At 34.5% G+C, this 22,923-nt stretch overlaps 1 protein-coding gene across 1 annotated transcript in view; it reads right to left on the bottom strand.

The window, feature by feature from the left end:
- GFRAL (GDNF family receptor alpha like) overlaps window positions 1-11,703 on the bottom strand; it is a 54,496-nt gene extending 42,793 nt beyond the window's left edge. Inside the window, exons 1-3 of the mRNA XM_036223675.1 lie at window positions 11,682-11,703; window positions 6,902-7,036; window positions 4,425-4,577 (exon numbers count right to left, since the gene is read on the bottom strand). Of these exons, the coding sequence (XP_036079568.1) occupies window positions 4,425-4,577; window positions 6,902-7,036; window positions 11,682-11,703 (310 nt within the window). The remainder of the gene's footprint in view (window positions 1-4,424; window positions 4,578-6,901; window positions 7,037-11,681) is intronic.
- Between the last annotated feature and the right edge of the window lie 11,220 nt (window positions 11,704-22,923).

The following is a 22,923-nucleotide window of genomic DNA, read 5'->3' as shown; positions in this document are numbered from 1 at the left end:
TCGCTTCAGATTGAAAGACACACACAGACTGAAAGTAAAGGGATGGAAAAACATATTCCATGAAATGGAAATGAAAAAGAAAAGGCTGGAGTGGTAGTAGTTATATCAGACAAAGTAGACTTTAAAACAAAGGCTAAAACAGGAGACAAAGAAAAACCCAGTAATCCCACTTCTAGGTGTTTATCTGAAGAAATCTAAAACACTACTTCAAAGGGACATGTACATCCATATATTCATTGCAGCATTATTTACAATAGCCAAGATATGGAGGCAACCTGAGTGTCTATCAATAAATAAATGGATAAAGAAGAGGCGGAACATATATATAATGGCATATCAGTAGGCCATTAAAAAAAAAGGAATCTTGCCATCTGCAGCAACATGGATGGACCTAGAGGGTATTGTGCTGAGTAGAGTAAGTCAAATAGAAAAAGACAAATGTCATATGATTGTATTTATATGTGGAATCTGAAGAACAAAAGAAACAAACAAACAGAAATAAACTCATAAATACAGAGAATATTTTGATGGTTGCCAAGTGGAAGGAAAGTTGGGAGAGTGGGTGAAAGAGGTAAAGGGATTAAGAAGTAGAAATTGGTAGTACAAAATAGTCATGGAGACATAAAGTATAGCATAGGGAATATAATCAATAACATTGTAATAACTACATATGGTGTCAGATGGGTACTGGCATTGTCAGGGTTATCGCTTCATAGATTATATAGATATCTGATTACTGTGCTGTACACCTGAAACTAATATAATATTGTATGAAAAATAAAAAAAATTAAAAACTAAAAATATTTACTAAAGGAGAGTTCTTTAGACAAAAATAAAAGATACTAGGTAGAAACAAGAATTCATATGAAGAAATAAAGAGCATCAGTAAAAGTAACTACATAGGTCAATATAAAAGACAGTAGAAATGCATTTTTATTTTTTTGTACTGTCATATTTTATTTGTATTTGTCTGTACTTTTTATTGCTATCTATTTTTCCCCTGTCCAATTTAAGAGACATCTGTATAAAGCAATAAGAATAAATATATTTTGGGGGGTATAGTCAAGATGGCATAGAAGGTAGATGCTATGCTCACCTGCTCTCATGACCACATCAAAATTACAATGAAATTACAGCTGAACAGTAGTCATACAACTGGGGACATACATAAGAGGTCACCTCGAAATTGGTAGAAAGGACAGAGAGGTGAAACAAGCCTGTCCCAGAACTGAGTGTGGCAGTCGAGAACCGAGAGGGTTATCTTAGCTGCAAGCCCCTTTCCTCATCTCCAGCTCCACCTTGAGCTCTCTAGCCCAGGGTTTCAGTGCCAGAAAGAGAAGTCCCCACATCCTATCGCTGTGAAAACCCACAGAGGTTGTGGCTCAGTGAGACAGAAGGCTGCAGGAGTCGCAGACTTCTCCTCTTAAAGGGCCCATGAGCAGACTTACTTGGTGATGGACTCACTCAGTCTGGGCTCCAGCAATTTGTTAATAGCACCGTAGAGCGGCTGTAAGAGTGCCAAGGACAGACGGGGAGGAACTGAGTTGTCTTTCTTCAGGGCAAGGGCTAGAGGGGTGGTTTTCTCCTAGACAGAAGCACTTGCAGAATCCATTGTTACTTTGTTGAGCCCTCCCCACTGCCAGAGTGCTAATGCAGGCAGCTGCCATATTTGAGTCTCCATCTACCTGGTTACTCCACCCAGGTCATTCCACCCAGGGGAATCCCTGAGACTCCACCTTTTGCAACATGCAGGCCCACCCAAGCTGCTTCCAGTGTTTTTTTTCTTCCCATACAAATGGCCAGTTGTGGCTCATGCTGTGGGCTTTCCTAAAATTTCTTAAAGGCTCACAAAACCCAAAGCAGCAGCATCTGGCCTCAGTGTGCCCCGTACCTTTTGCTGACCAGCCCCAAGCCTTGCACTAGTGGCAGCCAGACTTGGTTCTTGGCTTGGCTTCTCAAGGCAACTGTAAGCCCAGCTGGGTAGCAGCCATCTATGGATTGCTTGGTGACCCTTATCTAGTGGCCCTGAAAGTACACAAACTGTAGGTGAACTTGGCCTGCAGTTGGGCCCTTCTCAGGAGGCTCTTAAGCTGGTATATATACCCAGTGGCCTCCTTTGACAGGCCCTGGAGCCAGAATATACCCAGGGCTGCATTTGAGGTGGAAACACCCAAAGGGCAGGCTGGGCAGTCACCAGAGACCTGCTACAGTGAATCTTGCTCCTTCGGGTCACTCCTCACCAGCCAGTCCTCACAATCCTAAGGTCAGTTCCTCCCATCAATGTACAAACAGCAACCAAAGCTCAACTACAACAGAAGGCCATATGCTTAGCTCAGGAGACCAGGGAAAACCCAACACAGGACACCTACTACATAAGGCCACTCTACTAAGATCAGGAGACTTAGGAGCCCTACCTAAATACATAGAAACAAACACAAGAAAGTCAAAATGGGGAGACATGAAAGTCAAAATGGGAGGCATGAAAGAACAGAACAAAGTTCCAGAAAAAAGAACTAAACAAAATGGAGACCAGCGGAATTCAAAACACTGGTTATAAGGATGCTCAATGAACTTAGGGGAAGAGTAAATAAACTCACTGAGAACTTTAACAAAGAGATAGAAAACATAAAAATGGAGATGGAAAATATAAAAGGAACAAGACAGAAATTAATACAATATCTGAAATGAAAAGTAAGTTAGAAGGAATCAACATATTGAATGAAATGGAGGATCAAATCAGCAGTTTGATGGAGTAGAGGAGACCCAATCAGAACAGCAACAAGAAAAAAGAATCCAAAAATACGAGGATAGTTTAAGGAGCCTTTGGGACAACATTAAGCATAACAACATTCTCATCAAAGGGAACCAGAAGGAGAAGAGAGAGAGCAAGAAATTGAAACCTATTTGAAGAAACAATGATAGAACGCTTCCCTAACCTGGTGAAGGAAATAGACATACAAGCCCAGAAAGCACAGAGTCCTAAATGAGATAAACCCAAAATGGCCACACCAAGACACATCATAATTAAAATGCCAGTGTTTAAAGACAAAGAGAGAATCTTAAAAGGAACAAGAGAAAAGTAGTTAGTTACCAACAAGGGAGCTCCTGTAAGACTGTCAGCTGATTTTTGGATGAAAACTTTGCAGGCCAGAAAGGATTGGCATGAATTGTTCAAAGTGATGAAAAGCAAGGACCTACAACCAAGATGACTCTACGTAGCAAAGTTATCACTTAGAATGGAAGGAAAGACAAAGAGCTTCCCAGACAAGAAAAAGAAAAGAAGTTCATCATCGCCCAAACGGTATTATAGGAAATTTTGGTTTTAAGATTCTCTCTTTGTCTTTAAGAAGAAGAAAAAAAGTGTATCAAAAATATGAATAATAAAATGGCAATAACTTCATATCTATTAACAAGTACTCTGAATGAAAAATAATTAAATTAAAAAAATAATTATCATAAGAAATGAAGTTGTCCTGACACTTAGAAAAACAAATACTATACAAAAGATGTAGGATGGCTGAATAGAGAAAAGAAAAGACCCTTACATATGCTGCCTAAAAGAGACTTGCTTCAGATTGAAAGGCACACACAGACTGAAAGTAAAGGGATAGAAAAAGATATTTCATGAAAATGGAAACAAAAAAGAAAAGGCTGGGATATCAATAATTATATCAGCCATAATAAACTTTAAAACAAAGGCTATCACAAAAGACAAAGAAAGGCTCAGTAATCCCACTTCTGGGTATTTATCTGAAGAAACCCAAAATACTACTTTGAAGGAACATGCGCATCCATATGTTCATTGTAGCATTTTTTACAATAGCCAAGGAATGGAGGCAACCTGGGTATACATCAATGGATGAATGGATAAAGAAGAGATGGTACATATACACAATGGAATACTATTACTCAGCCATAAAATAAGACGGAAATATTGCCATTTGCAACAACATGAATGAACCTAGAGGGTATTGTGTTAAGTGGAATTGGTCAGACAGAGAAAAACAAATATCATATGATTTCACTTACATATAGAATCTAAAGAATAAAATAAACAAATCAAACAGAAACAAACACACAGATATAGAGAACATTTAGAGCATTACCAGATGAGAAGGGAATGGGGAAGGTAGGTGAAAAGGGGGAAGGAGTTAAGAAGTACAAATTGGTCATGGATATATAAAGGAATATAGTCAATAATATTGAAATAACTATGTACAGTGTCAGATAGGTACTAGATTGATCGGACTGGTCACTTCGTAAGTTATATAAATGTCTAATCACTATGTTGTACACCTGGAACTAATATAATATTGTATACCAATAATAATTGAAAAATTAAAAAACAAAATTACATAGATGTGATTAATTTTAAAATTGTCCTGTTTTTATTACTTTAAATATTTTATATAACAGTGTATCACCTGATTCACTGATGCATTTTTTGCCAAGCAATTTGTTAACAGTACCGTAGAGGTCATCAGTGCAGAGACAATTTTTAAACTGGAAATTCCTTTCCACTAAGGCTTGGATGCTCAGGGTGCAGCTAGATGAATCCTTCATCTTGCAGGGATTACCTGGATTTCAAAGGTCAAACATATAATACTATTCAAATATTAATTTGAATACACCCCAAATTCTTTTAACATATTAACCTAAGTAATTTATTATTATAGTAAGATTTTCTGGGGTCACTGCAGGATATTCATGTAAGGGACATTTTAAGCAAAAATATGTATTTTCACTGTTGTTTTCTCCCAATTTTACCTTCTAAAGTAAATTAACTTTTTCCAAGTTTTAAAATAATTCGGACCCACTTAGAAAGAATGCCAATTTTTGCTCTTCATTAATAATCAATGCTGCCTTTACATGAGGTGACCAGAAAGCTCTGCGATCTTAGTTATTTATCAGTTTAGCTATTTTATTAGATCTATCATTTTAAGCTGATATTTTATTTTACATCTTATTCTAAGATGATAACAAGAGATGTACAAATGGCTCTAAAATTATCATAAGAAATTAAGTTGTCCTGACACTTACAAAGCACACAGTAAATATTATTAAATAATGTCTTTCATAATTACAAATAATTCATTTTCTACTTTAATGTATTATTTATTTATTTACTTACTTATTTATTTTAGGCAAGGCAACCCTTGGTTGACTTCACAGATTGCAAGGACCTTGTCATCTTACAATCCCTTACTTTTTATTTTTTATGCCTACAGCACCCAGTCTTCCTAAGTGGTCTCGCATCCAAGTACTAACCAGGTCCAATCCTGCTTAGCTTCCTAGACCAGACGGGATCAGTCTTGTTCAGGGTGGCATGGCCTTAGCCTACTTTAATTTAAAAAGCCATATGTTTATATTCAATGATTTTGTCCCATTTTTCTGAATAAAACTAATTGAGATAATTTCATTTATGTATTTGAGAATACTTCTATTTCAGCTTCATGCATAAGATAAATATGTAAATACTGCAATTATTGCAAATAGCTTGCTTTTTTGTTTACTGAAATAAATATGCTCTAATTCATGACACCCTGAATGTGATATTTTAAATTGCCACACACAATGTAACAAGAAACTTCATCATCAAAACAATAGATTGTTTTTTTTTTTTTGTCATTGTCCTCTATCTCCATCTTAAATTTACTAAGTTACTTTGAACAAATTGTGCCTTTGAAATTCTTTTTCTGAACAGTAATGAGAATGTTGAATTAGCTATAACTTTCTTTGGCGTGTGTAAATTACATGTACTCTCTTCAAGGGCAGGGAAGAGAAGAAAATCTATCTCCCCATATGTAATTCCTGAGGTCATGAGGTTGGTCTGGAGCTCTGCTGGTGGAGACTGTGAACACTGGCATTGTCTGAGCTACAGTTTTCTGCCCCTTAACCCAACACACTAAACCATATCAAACTTTTGGTAGGTAAAGTAAGCACGTGATGATAGGCAAGAGTCATGAGCAATACAGAATTTACTCTGTGGAATGGATGGAGAAACAAAGTGAGTCACGGAAGAATATATTTTTATTTTCTATTTCGGATTTCTTTTACTGAATACTCCAGAAAGTTTATCAGGATTTTACAGTATTATAATCTTTGTTATACATGAAGATAAAATTATCATTACATTAAAATACTATTTTTTAAAAAGTTTTGTCATAATAGTACTAGGTCAATGTCTCACTATATAATCAGTTTATCTAATTTTAGTAAATAAAGTCTTTATATGATACTCTCATTTAATATTTACTCAGCTATTTAAAATGTTTAAAACATATTTCTTTTTCTTTTCAATAAGTGACAGTGACTCTCTAATCTTCACATTCTCTACCCTTTGGGCCTCCCCTCAAATGTTTGAAATGTTGGACAAGTTTAAAATAATAATACATTTCAACTTGTTCTTGACAAAGTTGGAAAGGAAATAGTGTATATGTTGTGAGAATATAGAATGAATATTATACAAATACAAAAAAATAACAATACCCTTGATCATCACAAATGTTATTTTTCCCTTTTTTACCATTTACGTATTAACAAATAAGAAAAAAATATTTTATTTAAAAATTGTTGTCACACTCCTGAGAAGCATACATATAATTATAACATTATACATAGTGAAATAAATATAAAATAAAATAAATTTAAAAAGCTGAAATCTTGCATAAAGCTGCTTGCAGTGCCAATGCATTAGGGCCTTGGAGTCATTTAAGAATACTCTTTTGTAACTAAATTCACTAATAAGCAAATGAAGGCGAAGCTCTTGAATATCAAGTTTGAGTGAAGTATTAAGAACAAAACTAACTTAGTTCCTCAGATAAGGAAAAAAAATATCAAATCCTATTTTTATCTGAGTAAAAGAAAACCATTTGAACGTATTTTAAACAACTTGTTTTACCTGAAACATTGCAGGCAACTTCCATTATTCCCCATGCATGTTTACATCCATTTGCATCACTTAAGCATTGCTCTCTTAAATATGTGCAGTCGATGGTTTGGGAAGTAGATTCATTTTCTGAGCACAGCCCAATAGCTGAATAACAACAGAACAAAAACAAGTTTGCAATATTACAGTATGACCGTTATTTACCTCAAAACTAAGTTATTAATGATTAAGAGCATAACTATAAAAAATAAAATGTGACAAGACTAAAATGAATCTTGAACTCCCCTCTAGCTATAGGTCTATATTTCTCCTATATAAAATTCTTTAATAATCTGTATTTGCTCTCTTTCATTCTTACTGCTTATTTATTCCTCAACTTATAATTAATTTTTATGACTATTGTTTTGCTAAAACTGCTCTTAAACATGCTTTAATGAAACCGAGGATACTTATGACTTTGATTAAGCTTGGTTTTAAATTCTAGATCTAGAAATCATGTCCCTTCTCTCTCTCTCTCTCTCTCTCTCTCTGTCTCTCTCTCTCTCTCTCTCTCCCCCTCAGAGACCTAGCCTTTCCTCTAAATAATCGGCAGCTCCAGAAACAGCAGGAGACAGTAGCCTAAACCTGACTAATGGTCACAGGTCCACACCTCTGGCAGGCTAAAAATGACATCTTGACCTCAGTTCCCAAGCCCTACCGTGAAATGACCCCCTGGCTACTTTCCTGTGAGACCAGACAGAGGGACTCTGTTAAAGACCTCAGAACTGTCCCCAGGACCGGAAGAAATGATTGATTACCCTTACCTCACCTCCTACCAATCAGCTCCCAGCACAACTCCAAACCCCTAACCCACAGTGTCCTGTGATTTTGCTACTATAATTTGCATCCTACAAGCTACTGTGGAATTAGGGCTTTTGAGCATCAGCTTCCTGTTCTCATTCATCAATAAAATAGCCACTATTTCTCCACTGCAATTCTCCATATTTAGTGTTTGGCTCTGCTAGTGTCGAATGGATGAACTCTTTCTAACACTAATTGTTTTCTAACACTAATCATTTTCGTAACATGAAATTTAATAGTTTTAAGACTTCATCTTGCCTACTTTTATCATTGGGCTTTTTGTTGTCATTTTGTTCATGAAATTCCCTCTTCCTTTGGTAACCCTCTCTTCTAATTCTCTTGATAGTCATTTATTTGATATTTTCTGACTATAGGCAGAATCCTTCCCAGGATCCTCTTACTCTTCTGTCAATGTACATTTCTAGCTTAGGTTCTGGCCTCACACTTTTCCCATTCCCATTTTATGCATTCTCTATGGTCAATTACATCTACTCTCACAGATTTAACTAAAATCTCTAGACTGTTGATTCTCAAATGTTTAATTCAATTTCATTATTTTTTAATATTCCAGTTATAGATGCTGTTATCTTCTCCACCTAAATGTTCCGAACACACTTCCAGATTATAATATGTTTAATATTGTCCTCTTCATTATCACTCCCTGATAAACATCCCTATTCCTTCAGTAATTCCACCATTCACAAAAACACCCAAAGTAGAAACTTTGGATTTATGATAGACTCCTTTATATCCTCAACTTCCTACTTTCATATGCGTTCTTGCATATTTCATCGACTCTCGTTTTGAATGTTCGACCAACTTATTAGTTAGTCAGTCTGCCTCCAGTATCATATATTCAGATAGGTTCTTTACATGCCCTAATCTGTCTAATGCACCGTTCTGGTTCTGTTATTTCTCTGCTTTATCCCTTGGATGATCCCCATAGAATGACTCATTCTTCATTGTATGCAATCTGGAGGTTCTCAAGCCGCATTTATAGTGTCCCAAATGCTTGTACCTCTGAGTATTTACTAGATGGTCACTAGCAGGTACTCCTTTCCCCATTCCACCCTTCTGGAATAACTTTTTTTTTCCCTTGTCCTTCAAGACTCAACACAATAATTACCTATTTTATGAAAACCTTTTCTGAATTTATACCTTCTTTTCCTAAATCCAAATTAAATTTAACACTACCATTTTAGGAATTCTTCAATGATAGCATTTACTGCTTTGTAGTAAAAGTATGTATTTTTGTGCTCGTCTCCACCACTGGGTTTTAGCATTTTACTGGGCAGGCATTAGGGATAATTCATAATTATATCCTCATTATCAAATACAATGATGCATTATAGATATTCAATAAATGTATGTTGACTTACACTGATTTGAATAGTTGTTTATAGATGAGTTATATATAAATAACTAATAATGTTCAATTAAAATAACACCTTCCAGGTATTTACAAGTTATTTTGGGCAGAAGAGAAAAAGTTCCAACAAGTTTTCTAAAAATATCAAAAAAATAGCAATGTTAGTTTAGTCTGTTATATAAATAACTTAAACTGATTCTATAAGCATGAGAACTGACACTAGCTTAATCAATCCATGGAACAATATGGGAATTATAATTGAGTTATAGAGACAGTGTATTAACTAATTAAGAAATGTTTAGCTATATCTTAATCAGAGTCAAATTATTTGAATTTTTAAAAAGATGTTAATTATGAATCACCTGTGATAATATAGAGCTATAGGCTTCAAGTAAAGCTTTAAAATCTTTTCTTTATCTTACCTCTTTCCAAACCTCTTCTTCTAAGGAAAATACAAGACAACTGATTAGATCATGTACCACTTGCTGGATCATTGCATTTGGAGGTTAGGCCCATGGCTGTGACTTGGTCACATTTTTCTTGTTGAGGACTAGAGGGAAAATTGATATATCAGCTTCCTGGATTTTCATGTGTTCCTGTCCTAGATTAGTAAGCCTAGAGAAAGAGAAATGAATCTCTTTGATTATGGCCCAAGGTTACTTGTTTAAATCCAGCTTGCCAAACACCCTGTAGTGTTTTTATGTCAGAAACTCAATTTATAAGTGACTGGAATTTTATTTGCCATTGATCATTATATCTTGTGACTATCTTCCTCATGAAACTTATAGGTGATAATCTCCTGGATACATCATCAAAACCTCACCAATGCTTCAGTATAATGATCATTAATGAATTCTACTTACTATTTTTCCATAATCTTTTTCACTTTTTTTTATTTTTAAATTTTTATGCTGAATAATTTATTTGATTATTTATTTTACATGATTTTTCACACTTTCCACTCAGATGAAATACTGAATCGACCAGGAAAATCACCTCAATAGATTTACCCCTCAAAATGCAAACTATTTTTAGCTTTCCAAAATCTAATCATTCCTCTGATTTGTGGCTATGTACTTAATCCAGAAGTTTTCGAGGATTCTCTTGAAATGTTCAGTGAAAAACAAGTTTTATTTTTAAAATAAAGAACGTGGAGAATGTTGCACATTATATTTACCCTCTTAAAGATGTAAAAGCTCATTAGCATATTACATTCTCTGTTTTAAAAATTCAGGATATCCCACATTTCTTTGGGCTTTCTCATATCACAGCACCTATTTAGATAACATTAAACAAGTATTTTGAAGAATGCACTATGAAAAATATTGGTTAAAACTATCAAATAGCAAAATTTTGCCCCTACAAGTGTTGGAAATTATTTCTCTCCTTCATCCAACCTAGTGTCAAGGTTAATTTAGAATTAAAAGATGAAAACAGGAGGTGATCATTACCTTTTCAACTGGGGCCATAATGGGGCCGTAATATATTCTGTGCATAAGTTATATTGCTGCCTGATCTATAAAACTTGAAGTCTCCTCGATTTCTCTTTATAATACAGGATAGAAATTTTAAAATGTGCTTAGAGATAAACACAAGAAGTGCAATTTTGGAATACTGAATAACTATTATTTAAACCAAAAGAAAAAAACTAAAAATACGTAAAAGATTCCTTTCCTTTTTCCTTGATTTTCTTTTATTTGATTTAACTTTTTATGTTCAGCATAATTTAAAATAATAGTCTCTGTTTTCTTGCCCACAATTATATCTTTCTTAATCAATATTTATTAGTGTGGAGGAAGCAGAAAATAAATTGGCTTTGGTTTAATGAGTGGATTATTAACATTAAACTGCAATCATAAATATCCTTTTTTTCTGAATTCAATTTATAAATTCTACTAAATATTAAAAAATATAATAGCTTCTCCAAAAACACATATAACAAGTAGATCTTCATGAATTTGACTTTAACTATAAATAAATTCTTTTAAACCAATATCTTACAATAAATTCACATTATCCTATACCAGAGGGATAAATCTACATTTTATCTCTGGGTTACAGAAACTAAAATGAAATGTGAAGCATTTGATATGGTATTGTTTCACTCTACTAAATGGCTTCTACTTTTTAAATATTAATGCCTTAAAATTAGGGTAACTGAATGTTTTAAATTAATCTCATTTTAATTTAATTTCAAAGAAAAACATAATAATTTGACATTTTTCATCTTATAACTTGTAAATAGATACTGGAAGGTTTCATTTCTAAAAAGTCCTAGTATTTATGTGAGTTCCATAAATCCTAATAAGTAACTCAAAGAAATTGGATTATTCTGTACAATAAAACAGAAGCAATCTGAATAGTTAATGTAATTTCTGCATTGTACATTTTCTATAGAGTTATACATGAGAAAAAGTAAGTGTACATATTTGCAAAAGCAATAAGCCACATTAAAAAGTATATATAGTAAGAGGTAGTTCATATTATAAGTCCCTATTAGTTTAATCAACAGTTAGGACAGCATTAGGTTCATGAAGCATTGGTATTGTGAATTCGTATAAAACAGAAGTATAATCTACTTACCAAGGAAAATGAAGGCTATCATGCTGGACAACTTAGGTTGTTCACCTGAAAGAAAGGCAGACGTATTTACTCCAATCAGCTTCTTAACAGTAACTGTCCAGAATAAGGCTTCAGCTTCTGTTCTTGGTTTCCTAAAAGCATTACTGATTCAAGTCAACTTCCTATGTCACTATTTCCTCACCAATCTTTCCTGAGCTGTGAACTTTCCTAATTATGTTCAAATTCAATTATTTTGTTCTGAGTGTACTGATCTTGTATATTATGCTTCCAAGAAAGCCCACAAGCCAGACACTAAGATGATACATACCCTGCACATTCATGAAAAAAAAAAGTCTTTTTCTTTTTTTTCCTTCAATTAGAATACTAAACTGTGTAAAACACTGCAAACTATAACACAAAATTTTCCTAGACACTTGAGTATACTCAGTTTCCACTTCATTAATTAGCCTCATTTAAGGCAATGTTATGTCACTTGAGAATATGGAAAAGGAGAAAAGACATAAACCCAACCCAGGAAAATGTATGAGGAATTCAAGTTCCACTGGTATCAAACTGGTGTACTATATCTTCCCAAATAAAAATGTTCTCTGTATGTGCCAAAAATCTCAATATATTTAAAAGTTGTGCTGCCTCAGTTACAGTTCCTCAAACTCTCCAAATACAGTGATATGTAAGAAATGACTCTTCATGATGATGAAGAAACTCTCTGTTCCACTGGAAAGATATTCATCCACTATGCTCATCACTTGACAACTATTTTGCTCCTAGCATCAGTGAGTAGCATCGCTGTGGTCTAAATATTTGTGCCCTTTCACCTCCAAAAAAAATTTATATGTTGAAATTCTAAACCCCAAAGCTGATGGTATGAGTTAGCAGATATTTGGGGAGTTGCTCAAGTCATTATGGTAGAACCTCATGAATAGGATTCGTGACTTAAAAAAGATGCTCTGGGAAGATTCTTTGCTTATTCCGCCTTGTGAAGAGACAGCAAGAAAGTCCCAGCTATGAACTAGGCAAAGGGTCCCCATGAGAATGTGACCATGCTGGTGCCTTGGTATAGGACTTCAGTTTCCAGAACTGTTTATGTGTCCCAGTCTATCAAATTTTGTTACAGCAACCTGAATGGACTAGATAGGCATTATTTATCTTGTCTTATTTCAATTGTGTTCTTCCTCACAAGAACCCAGAGCACATCATCTCCCTTGGAACATTGTGAGGCTTATACTTTTAAAACACACTGAGACCTTCCTATGTGTATGCTGCTTTGGCAAGAAATTAGAAACAGATAAGTGTGGATAACCAGCTATCAAGATAAGAGAGGGGCATTTCTATGTACACAGTTATACAATGGAATTGTTGCTGATTGCAATTGACCATGTTTAATTTATACTAAAAGAGAAGTTATGTTTTGTTTTTAAAATACAAAATAAAATAAAACAATCTCTGGAGTCCATTAATTGAAAATTGTTACAAAGTTTTTCACTATAGATATTGGTAAATGCCTTTACATTGGAAGTTATACACATTTACTCTGTAAAATAGGCTAATTTTACCTGTGGTCATTATAAATATTAAATATGTATATGAGGTGTATATTAGAGAAATCAATGAATATACTCACTGATTTAATTATTATTTAACAAAAGAATTATGTCATAAAATTAATCAATTATTTCCTTTTAAAGGCACCAAGTCACTAAATTTGTATTATAAATTGTAGCAAGATAATTGTTCTTTTTGATATAAGCCAATTAAAAATTGTTTAAGCTAGAGAGGTATTTGGTGGCACTGTTGGTTCTCAAACTGGCCCCTGTATGTAGAGAGCAAGGAGAGACAGAAAAGAGGCAGGGCACTCCAAATTGGTGGGTGGCAGGTTTAATTTGCAAGGGAAGTTACATATGATGATGTTTGTCTCGAGTGGTTATAAAGTTATTAGATCTCTGAACCCACCTACCAGAATCTTAAAAGTTTATATAGAGGCCTTACTGGGTTCAGTCACATGTTCAGTCCAGATAGTTTCAACAATACATTACTCTCTCATGGTTATACCTTTGAAATGACTTCTACTGTGGGAACAGTGAATAGAACATACATTCCAAAGTCAGGAGAGGGGAAGAGGAGCCTCCAATTGCTGAGTCTAGCTTGGGGGTCACAGGCAGTCATATCCTCTTTTTGACCTCCTCCGATAGGCTCCCAGGTTGAAGAATCCAGGGTAGAATTGATTTCAGGCATGTTTAAAACCTTGTCTTCTAGGCCTGATGGTTTTTCCCCTATGAGCTGCTTTCTTTTGAGTCAGTTTCATTTCTTGGCAGCTTCTCAGTTCTCGGTAGGAAGATGGTTGTCAAATCCTGGGTATGTATGTTCTTCTCTCTTAAAAACCAGAGTAGGAAGTGTGACTCTTTTCCTATTAAAAGTCCAGAACTGAGCCACATTAGTTCTACATGTGTCCCATGATCATCAGTTTTGCCAAGTGGAATTGACCCAATTTGGTGTCCAGCATCATAGATGTAGATGGAGTTGGCTCTATTCAAACCACAGGAAGTGATGGTGGGAGAAGAGTGCATCACCAAGGAAAATCACAGTATCAGAAGCACGTGAAAGGATCCTTTGAGAGGAGGAAAAAAAATACTCAGTAAAGTATCTAAATGGTGAATTTATGTAGGACTACTATAAGCAAAATAAACTGATCAAACAAGGGCAAATAATGCCAGAACAATTTCTTTTTCAAGGGAGGTGATGTAGACTTTGTAGAGTGCAGTGATACACGGGACCTGAATATAAGACACAGGTGCTAATCTTTGCCAATCAAGTATAGCTGCTGAGGTCTATTGCTTACAGGTGTAGAAAGCATCTGTGGTCCTCTGTTTATCCCAAAGTAATAATTATCAGATGTGTCACTATCTAAAGCAGGGAATTGTTTTTAGCATTTTATTGTGCCATCAGTGTCTTTTCTCCATAGATCTCTCTCTTTAGAATATTTTTAAAGGCATGTTTTTTTTACAAAGGAAATAAACTATATTGAAAAATATTTCTCAAAATATTTTTAAAAACAAATTTGTGATAAAGTAATATATGTGCTTCTTTATTATAGGAGTAAATATCAAGATTCAGGTGGGTCTAATAATACTATAATTTCAGTGAAGTGATTGACCACAAATGCTAATTTGGGATATTTTCCATAAATGCAGTATCATATAAAAATATCTGTAATTTCTATTGATGACGAAGAAAGTACAAGAAGTACTGAATTTCAATGAGTTTAGTAAAAATAGAACACAATTTTGCTCCAAATTTATAGAAACTCCCAATTAATAAACCTTATTTCTTTGTCAACAAAAACAGTACTTTCAACTCAATTAATTACTCAGATGGAAAGCACCTATTGAATCAGAATGTTTTAGAGATGAAGGGAAATGATATAATCATCAGTTTCAATATTTCACAATGATAATCAGTGTGGGATTTTAAAATATACCTTATGTTTTGAAAAAAATGCTATACATAAATAAATAAAACAAAGGAAAATAGAGTTGCCCTTGTTGAAATTTGGGTGGCATACACAACCTCTGTTCATGGGCCTTTGCCATGACCACCACAGCAGCCACCGAAGCATCTAAAGATTACAGAACTCCTGTTCAAAATTCACTGATCTCATTTACTTGTTTAAAATTTGTTTTCACATAAAAAATCTGTTCTCATTGCAGATAAGTGAAATGCACAAGATCTCATAACTTGTCACTGGGCAAAAGACACTAAGGTTTCTATTCAACAGATGTTGAATAGAAAAGTCTGCTATATCCAAGCCTCTGTACAAAAACAAAAATGAAAAATGGTCCTTCGTTTCACAGATCAGATAAAACAGAGTGCATGTTGAAACTACATATAAAAATAAAAAGAATAAATTTCTGAAAAATAAAAACCATATTAAATCAGTAAAACATCTGTACATTAAAAGACATTTCCTTTTGGAATATAAGAAACCTACTTTGTATTTAATGATATTTGACTTCTAGCCACCCCTGCTCTGACATTATATTTGGCTACTTAAAATTTTATAAGATGCTTATATCTAGAAGAGAGAAATAAAATCTGGTTGGCCTTAGAGTCTAAAATTGACAAATCTGGAAGGGAGGGAGGGAGAGAGAGAGAGAGAGAGAGAATGTTTCTTGACTATAAGGCCTATAAACAAGGTTCTAAGACATTTAGTAATATAGGAAATTATGAAGTATTGGGGTTGGGAAATAAGACAACCACTGTCTTTTACTGTAGGGCCTCACTAGAAAAGAAAAATTAGGTCAACATGTTGGTGTATGTAATCACTTCACCATGAAATTCCCATTGGTCTCCTTGCTAGCAAACTGATGTGAAGTGGCCTTTAGCTGGGGAACAGGGCAGGTAGGATTGGGGGAAACTGAGAAAAAACATAGAGGCTCGAATCTGAGGCTTTTCTGGGAACTTCAGAGGATTGATATCACTGAAATGCACAGTGGGTGGGGAAGAAAATATAAATGGCCAGATTATGTGCAGCCTTTTACAGCTCACCAAGGAGATAGTGTTTATTCACAGAGAGAAGGGAGGGTATTAGTGAGTTTTAAACAGAAAGCAACCAGTTGCTTGAGCAAAGCTATGGAAGATGATTTTGAAATAGATAATTACATTATGAAGCTATTTCTGTAGTTTATGGGAGACAGTAAGGCTGAACTAAGTTGTGACAATGCAGAAGAGATGGTAGATCCAATATATTTGCACAATCTGGTGATCATTTGAAATGGAGGCAAAGATGGAGAGAAGGTGGAGTCTGAGATAACTCCTTACTTCTGGTTTGTGTGACCTAGTGGTGATTGTTGTCATTTATTGAGGCATTTGGCCCACAATTCAATGCTCTATACACACTATAATAATTTTTGTTAAAGAACTTAAACTTTAGAATAAAACAACAGTTTCTATGGTCTACATGTCACTAGGGAAGATATGCTAGCTGTCTCTAAGACCATTAAAACAACTCTACCAAACAGCATTGCTGTGGGTGATTTTTGTTGTACAAGGCCTGGCTCTCAATCTAATAAGATTGAGAATGGACTTGTTCTTTAGGACTTCATTAATATTAAAAAATATCATAGAGTCTACGGCCATGCCACCCTGAACACACCAATCATGTCTGATCTCAGAAGCTAAGCAGGGTTGGGCCTGGTTAATAATTGGATGGGAGACTGCCTAGGAAGGCCAAGTGTTGTAGGCATAAAAATAAATAAATAAACACACACACATCATAGAAATAGAAATATTAATAATATTGCCAATCTATTTATTCATTAAAAAAACTTACTCCTAGTCAGTATATTTACTTCATGTAGGCATGACAACAGGAGGAAGTTGGTAGATGAAGGATTCAGATTAAGAATTAGTTCTGGGAGGAAAAAAAAATGGCATTGATGATAGAGGCTCTGTTCATTTCTCTAGCAACCAAATCAAAGTTGTGATGGAAACAAGGAGCAAACAGCAAGGAAAATCACCTGGGATCTAGATGAACAAGCCATACGACTAGGGAGAAATCTAAGAAATCACCCTGCAATGGCAGAAGGTAGGACTGGGCGAGGACACAAAGCTGCCTGATCCCAATCAGCTGAATGGGATGGAGGCTATGGCAGCGGCAGCAGCAGACACCTCTTAAAGGGGCCGCATCCGTGAGCAGATTTTCACGGTGATGAACCTGCTTGCTCTGAGTCCCAGTGCTGGTTTGGCTGTGCAGGAGGCACCAGAGATTTACAGGGGTACACTGAGTTGTCAGAGTGAAGGACCAGAGGCGTGACTTGCTCTGTACAGAAGTGCTGGCGGCATCCATTGTTCCTCTGTTGAGTCCTCCCCACACACAGTGCATGGACTCAGCTACTCTGTAGCTGAGAAGTCATCAAAATGGATAATAGAGGTCTCTCTACCCAGAGGATTTCCTGAAACTATGCCTCCTCCAACTTGTGGCCCCACCCAAGCCACAGCCAGGTGTATCTCCATAGAGTCAGGTGCTCCTTGCTGAACAGCACCAGGACTCACACTGGTGTCAGCTGGCCTTGGTTTCTAGCATGGCCTCTTGAAGCAACTATAAAGACAGCATCAGTGGGTTGTTTGCTAAATCTTAACAGGTGGTTTCGGAAGTACACAGGCTGGGGCTAAACTTGGCCTGTAGCTGAACCCCTCTCAGGACTGTGCCACTGGGCAGCTACTTCACAAAGCCACACTAATATGACCGGGAGACTTAGGAGCTTTGCTTAGTACATAGAAACAGACACAGAAAGGCAGCCAAAATGGGAAGACAAAGAAGCAGAAACCATATGAGAGAACAAAACAGAGATCCAGGAATAATGGAGTCAACCAATCTAACAGATGCAGAGTTCGAAACGATGGTTATAAAGACGCTCAATGAACTTAGGGGAAGTGTGAATGAATTGAGTGAGATCTTCAACAAAGAGATAAAAAATATTAAAATGGAAATAGAAAATAGAAAAGGGAACCAGTCAGAAATGAAGAACACATTACTGAGATGAGAAGCATATTAAATGAAATAAACAAAGTGAATAAAAAAGAGGATCAAATGACCTATATAAAAGATGGGAAAGCCACTCAATCAGAATGCCAAGAAAAAAGAAGCCAAGACTATAATAATTTAAGGAGCCTATGGGACACTATTAAATGTAAAAATATTTGTGTCATAGGGGTACTGGGGAAATAAAAGATGTTGAAGAGCTATTTGAAGAAATAATGATGGAAAATTTGCCTAACCTGGTGAAGGAAATAGACATAAAACCCCAGGAAGCTCAGAGAGTCCCAAAAACCAGGAACCCAAAGAAGCCCACACCATGACACATCATAATTAAAATGCCAAAGTTTAAATAGAAAGAATCTTAAAAGTGGCAAGAGAAAAGTAGCTAGTTACCTACAAGGGAGCACCCATAAGACTGGCAGCTGATTTCTCAAAAGAATCTATGCAGAACAGAAGGGCTTGGCACAAAATATTTGACGCAATGAAAACCCAGGATCTACAACCAGTAAAGCTGGTTGAAGGACAGATAAAGAGCTTCCCAGACAAAAATAAACTAAAGAAATTTATCAACATCAAACCAGCATTACAGGAAATGGAGGGACTTCTTTAAGAAGAAAAAAATATATCAAAAACAGGATTAAAGAATGGTAATAACTACATTTCTATCAACAAGTACTTCAAATGGGAAATAATTAAGTGCTCAACCCAAAGATAGAGTGGCTGAATGGATAAGAAAACAAGACCTCTACATATGCTGCCTACAAGAGACTCACTTCAGATTAAAAGACACACACAGACTGAAAGGAAGAGGATGGAAAAAGATATTGCCTTGATGGACCTAGAGGGTATTGCACTGAACGAAATGAGTCGAATAGAGAAAGGCAAATATTACATGATTTCATGTACATGTGGAGTCTAAGGAATAAAATCAATGACAACAACAAAAGCAGAAATAAACTCATAGATACAGAGAATATTTTGATGAATACTAGATGGGAGGGGGATTGGAGGGGACAAAAAAAGGCAAAGGGATTAAGAGGTAGAAGTGGATGATAGTTGCAGAATAGACATGGAGATGTAGAATGTAGTATGGGGAAGATGGTTAATAATGTAATAAATGTAAAATGGGGAAGAAGACTACTAGATTTAGTGGAGTGATCACTTTGCAAGTTACATGGATCTCTGATCACTATGCTATACTGCTGAAACTGGTATATTTTACACCAACTATAAATGAAAAAAAAAAACTCATCAAATTGTACAATGTAAATACTAGCAACTAATTGTCTATTATATTTCAATAAAGATGGCAAAAATTTTTAACAAAGAAAAAAGAATTAGTTCTGTAATTAATTCTATATAACCTGAATACTTAATGGCATCAGATTAGAATAATCCCCAGATATAACTCTTTTTGATAATGAGATATATACCACAGTCTTGCTTTCTTTAGGTAAATTAATATACTCGATCAAGAGCAGCCCAATCTGCTCACAGTGCTACCTCTTTCAGCTAAAATTGGACGGACATCTCTCCATAATTATGTTTTGTTGATTTTATAGTTTAAGTTTCAAGAGATAATATTTCTTTCAAACTCTTGAGGAACATTGTAACTCTAATGTACCAATAATATCCTTTGCTTTGACATGAATATTTTGATTTTTTAATACTAGAATATCATTTACACTTGGACTAATCATAAGGGTCAAATGTATGCCATTGAAGTTTTGTCTGTAAAGCACCTAATATTCCTATCTGAAAATAATACTTCTGTATATGGGTTTGACCTTTTCTGGAACTTCTATTAGTTGGGTCTGATTTTCAAGAATTTGTGGCATCCCTAAAAACAATTAAGACCAACTGTGAAAAAAAATGTTTTTAATTCTGTTAAATTTTCTTTTCCTAACTCTGTGCTCTCTGCTTTCCATTTCAAGCTAATATTAGAGTCTATTGCATATTCTAATAATCATGGTGGGAAAATGTTATGTGCCTATTGATTCAGCAAATTTATTATTAAATGGAGAAGGAACAACTTATTTCCAGATTACCTGAAATCACAATACATTCATATTTAAATTTAATATATTTTCTTTCTTTCATTATAAAACTTTGAAATGAGATCATCCATTGCACAGACATTGTCCTCCAGAGAGATGAATGTTAGAGAGTAGGAGATGTTTTGTCCTGAATTACAGACTAAACGATTTTTGTAAGATCAATTCTCCCAGGAAAGTATTAGAGAAAAGTACTGGACATTTCATAGGAAAGATGTCTGACAATAATATACAAGAATATGTTATTTTAAATATGCTGTTAAGGCTACTGTAAACAGATTCATACTGTTTAAATTACCTTTTTCCCCCCTTTTTGAGGTAGTTTTTTTCCATTGTAAAATATTTGGTACTTAAACAACAAGTGAAACTATTTAAATCACCAAGATATATTAAGTATTTACCTTTTGGTGTATTTTCTTTCAATCATTTTACTTATATTTATTATTTTAAAAATCATCATAGTTATCATAATTGCATACACATTTGTACATTAAAATGTTAGTAGAATCTGTTTTATTTTTTTCTGATTGTAAATGTCAAGAAAAAAATGCAATGATCCTACTACTTATGGGTAATTAATGTATATTTATGTATATTTATTATGGTTTTTTACATGCATACATACATGCCTATATATACATACATACCCTACATATCACTTTTCAAAGCATAGATAACACAGGATTATTCATAAATTATAGATAAAAATGTGAAAAAAGAGGTGAACATATGAATTTTCGGCTCTTTCTATTAAGATTATACATTCTTGGATTTAAGGTATTAACAATTTTTTTTTAAATCAGGTTTTCCAAACACTAAATGTTAAAACAGAAATCCAGATGACTCAAATTCCATGAGTAGCACATAAAATAAACATTTTGTCAATGTAGTGCCTTGTTTTCTATCATTTTAAGCAAATCAATGGTAACTTTACATCCCTTTAATTCCTTCCTGAAAAAGACTTTGTCTCCTTAATGAAATTATCTTTAAAAACTTTTCCAACAGCTTTTGGTTTTTCCCTCCTATTATAGATTTTTAAATAAACTAAACTTCTCTGTTGATTAACATTCATTTCCAACTCATATTCTCCTAATAGTTAAATTACTACATATAGGGACTGGGATTAATTGTGCTTGAACCTGAAGCTTTCCATGTAATCTGATCCTTTATTTGTTAAGATGCTTGGAAAAACCTTTTTTTTTTTTGAGAGTCATTCCATTGCCTTTTTCTACAGAGTACTGTATTATTTTCTTCTTTTCTTTTCTCCATATTTTTTCCTACTTTGCATTTTCTCCATGTTTCTAATTCATCAGATTTTTTTCTTACTCAATGTAAAAATCACCCCAAAACTTAGTGTCTTAATATAATTATTTACTATCGTTTACTGTTTCTATGGGTCTGGAATTTAGGAGTTGCTTGGTTCTGTGGTTCTGGTTCAGGACTCTCTTGATGTTGCAGTCAGAGAGCTTTTTCTGAGAAATGGTCTCAAGCCTCTTTACCATTTATCTGGAGTTCCAATTGGGAAGTGTTAAACAGCTGGTACTCCCTGGATTTGGTCGCTGCCTCTATGTAGTTTTTCCACATGGCCTCTCTAGTATAGTAACTTCATGATAGTTGACCTTCTTACATGTGAGTTCAGAGATCCCTCTGCACATGTCTCAAGAGAAAGCCAAGTGGAAACCAGTATTGCCTTTCTGTGAGTTAGCCTCTAACATCCTGTAGCATCACTTCCACTGCATTCTTTTGGTCCAGACAATTACAAAGTTCTGCTTAGTTTCAAAGTAAAGAGACATAGACCCACCTCCTCATGGAATAATGTCAAGGTAGCATTGTAAAGACTGGATATATATTGGTGCAGCCATCTTATAAAGTTTACAATTTGCCACACCTTGCTCCTTTTCAAATCTTGTTTTTATTTCTCATTATTTTCGTATACTTCAACCTATTCTCCAGCTCTGCAAGATTTTCTTAATCTCTCATTTCTCTTCTTCTTCACTCTCTTGCTTCCCATCCTGAAGCTTATGGTAAAGAATTTCTTTACACCCTCTCCTATCCTCAGATGTGTTCTACAAGTGATCTTTAAATACACTAAAATAGTCAATCCCCAAATCAAATGATTTCTGTCTCTGCACCACTAAATCGTACTGGAGAAATGTCATTATTGTGTTTTTTGACTTTATTATTATTATTATTATTAATCATCATTATTATTTCTGTCCTCAACCAAAGTATTTGACACTGTCAAGCAGAAGTCTTTGTCAAAAAAAGTATTTCTTAATTTCAAAGATGGCTATTGCAAATATTTACCACTTTTCTAAAATTTTCCTTTTCACAACTCTCTCCTATCAGCAGACTTTGGTCTTTTAACAGAAATTAGTATTTGCTGATTTAATAACTCTGATATTTAATTTCCAAGATTCAAATATTAGTTCATTTATTTTCATAATTTTCAAAAAATAATAACAGGTAATAAATACTCTATTTTTTCTTTTTTATAAATGTAGCTATTTTACATCCATTGCTTTCAAAGTGTCTTTTTTTTATTTTTTAATTAATAATGCCATTTCAGTTTTAATTTTATTCTAAATCAAGTGTTAAGAGCATAATTTCTAACTTTTTAAACTAGTATGTATTTAGTACTTATTATATGCCA

The sequence above is a fragment of the Rousettus aegyptiacus genome, unplaced genomic scaffold, assembly GCF_014176215.1.
Source record: "Rousettus aegyptiacus isolate mRouAeg1 unplaced genomic scaffold, mRouAeg1.p scaffold_m13_p_1, whole genome shotgun sequence".
Classification (NCBI taxonomy): Eukaryota; Metazoa; Chordata; class Mammalia; order Chiroptera; family Pteropodidae; genus Rousettus; species Rousettus aegyptiacus.
The sequence above is the reverse complement of the archived record's forward strand: the minus strand, read 5'-3'. Positions and strand labels throughout refer to the sequence as shown.